The sequence below is a fragment of the Rhinopithecus bieti genome, unplaced genomic scaffold (assembly GCF_001698545.2).
Source record: "Rhinopithecus bieti isolate Rb0 unplaced genomic scaffold, ASM169854v2 scaffold_32986, whole genome shotgun sequence".
Taxonomy (NCBI): Eukaryota; Metazoa; Chordata; class Mammalia; order Primates; family Cercopithecidae; genus Rhinopithecus; species Rhinopithecus bieti.
Genome location: NW_016813928.1, coordinates 116,209 through 119,724, shown reverse-complemented (window position 1 = coordinate 119,724; position 3,516 = coordinate 116,209). Strand labels below are relative to the sequence as shown.

Sequence of the window (3,516 nt, the reverse complement as noted above, 5' to 3'; positions counted from 1 at the left end):
AAAAAAAAAAAAAAAAAAAAAAAGCAAAAGAACTTGGACATCACCTCATTACCAAATGCAAATCATTCTGGTGCATTGCTGAGGATAAAACATGATTTTAGGGGTGGGGGACAGTCTGTTATGGAAGGAGCACTGAATTAGGAGTCAGAGACCTGGGTTCTAGGATTTGATCTTCTGCTCATTGCCTGTGGCCCTTGGAAAGGTTATGTAACCCTACTGAGCCTCTGGTTTTTCAAATATAAAAACACTTGCTGACCAAGCACAGTGGCTCACTGCCTATAATCCCAGCACTTTGGGAGGCTGAGGCTGGAGGATTGCTTGAGCCCAGGAATTTGAGAATAGCCTGGGCAACAGAGAAAGGCCCCCATCTCTACAAAAAACTTTTAAAAAATTAGCCAGGTATGGTAGCATGCCTCTAGTCCCAACTGTTTGGAAGGCTAAGGTGGAAGGATTGCTCAAGCCTGGAAGGTCGAGGCTGCAGTGAACCAGGATTACACCACTACACTCCAGCCTAGGCGACAGAGCAAGATCCTGTCTCAAAACAAAACAAAAACAAAAAACACTTGCCTGCAGAGACAGGGTTATTGTGGAATCACGTAAGGTAGTGAGTGTAAAAGCACTTTGGAAATTATAAGCTGTTAATACAAATATAAGTATGAAAATAATATCAACTGTGGCTTTAAGGAAACAGTACTGTAAAAGAAATTGTTTTCTGTGGTTAAGTCTTTCTCATACTTTGTTTTCAGTTCTTCAGAATTTTTTCAGAAAACATCATTTTAATCAAGGGCCATTTTATGAAGTGTCTTTTGGTACAAAGCACTCTGCAAAGTACACCCCAGAATACAGAGGTGAATAGGATACCTACAGTCCTGCCATTAAATCAACTGCCCTCTGAGGTGAACTTGTATACTTTTTATTGATTGATTTTGTTTTCAAGATAGTTACAAGTTCATTCAGAGGTTTTATAGGAAAAACAGCCTTTTAAGTCTTTGAGAAAAGTAAATAGCTCTTTTATATGTGACAGTATTGATCTACAAAATGAAAACTAGTAACAGTTTAATTAGCATATGCTGTATGTGTTATATTAATAATCACTACTACCTCGGGGTTTAAAATCTAAAACAATAGCAATGGAAAAGCCCGAGAAGTGTCTTTGTGTCTATTTATATCTTATAATGAATTGAAACACCATGGGACTTTTAGATAGTTGGTACTGAACTACAGATATCAATTATACACAAATCTATCCAACCAAGAATGTGTTCTGTTGTTCTGTTTGTCATACCCAAAGAAAGAAATAACGGAACTAGAACAGGTGTTAATGGAAGGTGTTAAAATGATCAAGGGTGAAGGCAGATTTTGAGGTTAAGCCAAAAATATGTATTTATTCCATTTGAAAAGATGAAGGAGAAATGGAATAAAAACTCTAATTTTTCTACCTAATTACAGAAACTTAAAAATGGGGGCACTTTTCAGAGCTTGAAATAGACAACTTAAGTACAACTAGGGAAATGCTTCTTTCATGATTGAGAACCCATCGAGTTAATCATATTTGGATACAAGATAAGACTATAAATCAGTTCAGAAGAGGTGACAGATCCAAGGAGGTTTAATAGACCTGTTGGAATTGTGGCTCTTGCCTACTCTAAATGCCTGCTAACAGATGCCTTTGTGCTTTCCAGCAAAGCATCTGCTGGTTCTGTCAACACAGCTTTGATCCTGTGTGGGGGTGGTGAATTCCTGCTCATCCACCTCCTCTCTGCAGCTCCACAACTCCTTAGGCAACCTGTGTGTCAGTTTGTCTTTACCTCTTCTATATCGTTTACTTCAGGATATAATATGCCTACTTCACACATCAGTCTGAGAGCCCCTTCCTCAGGGCCAGGGATCATATCTCTGATTTCTCTGAAGCCCCTGCCTAGTACCTAGCAAAAAGCAGGAATATTCAATAAAGATTTTGGGGCCAGGAGCTGTGGGTCACGCCATTAATCCCAACACTTTCAGAGGCCGAGGTGAGCGGATCACCCGAGGTCAGGAGTTCGAGACCAGCCTGGCCAACATGGTGAAACCCCGTCTCTACTAAAAACAAAGAATTAGCTGGATGTGGTGGTGTGCGCCTGTAATCCCAGCTACTTGGAAGGCTGAGGCAGAATTGCTTGAACCAAGGAGGCGGAGGTTGCAATGAGCTGAAATCATGCCACCGTACTCCAGCCAGGGCAACTGAGTGAAACTCTGTCTCAGGAAAAAAAAAAAAGATTTTGATTATTGTCTGACCCAATAGGGCATTGTTCAAGTTCTTTTCCAACCTCCATATTCATGCATAAACCACACAATTTGCTGTTGAAGGTTTCTCGTATGTTTCCTAGCATAGCCTATTAGTGTAGTAAGTTAGGCAAAGCATAGACTTTGAAGCCAGACAAACCCAGGTTTGAGTCCTGGCTCCACCGTTTACTAGCTGTGGCCTTCCATGACCCTTCTGAAGCTCAGTTCCCTATCTAGAAGGTGGGATAATATATCTGCCTTACCGTGTTGTCCTGAGGATGTTCCTGGAACATAATAAACACTCAAGAACTGGGAGCTGCTGTTAATGTTTCCTTAAGTGCTTAATTCAGTGCATACTTTATAGATATTATAAAATGAATAAAATAAAGAGCTGCCTTAAGGACCTTACAGCTCAGGGAAAAAAAGGGTGAACAAGCACACACGTAAGTAACCCATGGAGTGTGATGGTGGTACAGGAATGGCATGGAGCACTTGGGAAGTTCACAGACCAACAAATGATACATCCCTGGTCTGATACAGCCAAAATTGCTTCCCAGTCTTGAGACTGACCATCTTAGTATTCACTTGATAAAAGATTGTTTTTGCTTTAATCTTATATTATTAATAAACTGCTACGTATAGACTATATATCAGCAGCACGAGCAATGCTGGTAAGAGACCAGGCACAGTGGCTCACGCCCATAGTCCCGGCAATTTGGAAGGCTGAGGCAGGCGGATCTCTTGAGCCCAGGAGTTCAAGACCAGCCTGGCCGACATGATGAAACCGCATCTCTACTAATAATACAAAAATTAGCTGGGCATGGTAGCCTGTAGTCCCAGCTGCTTGGGTGGCTGAGGCACGACAATCACTTGAACGCAGGAGGCAGAGGTTGCAGTGAGCTGAGGTCATGCCATTGCACTCCAGTGTGGGTGACACAGTGAGACTCTGTCTCAAAAAATAATAATAAAATAAAATAAGATCACACTAAGATAACTGAGTGAAGATGATAATTAGGTTTCTGTGGTATCAGTGGATTTTTTTAATATACAAAAAAAGCACTTGATTAGTATTTTTGTTATTGTGGTTTCATAAGTCCAGAAGTTTAGAACTGGCTTTAGTAACTTGATAAACATAGCATCATTCAATTCGGTTGTTGATGACGTGCTGGGGTCAGGGGTTCAGTGGGACATTTGTGACTAATTTCTTCACATCATCTCTTGCTTTCCAAGGCTTTTTTTTTTTTTTTTTTTTTT

At 40.6% G+C, this 3,516-nt stretch overlaps 1 protein-coding gene across 1 annotated transcript in view; it reads left to right on the top strand.

Moving 5' to 3' along the window:
• The window catches only part of LOC108513361 (peripheral plasma membrane protein CASK-like), a gene marked incomplete at its 5' end in the record, with an annotated part of 161,015 nt that overhangs the window by 54,877 nt on the left and 102,622 nt on the right, over nt 1–3,516 (top strand). The window contains 1 exon segment of the mRNA XM_017849106.1: nt 1,664–1,788. Within this exon segment, the coding sequence (XP_017704595.1) occupies nt 1,664–1,788 (125 nt within the window).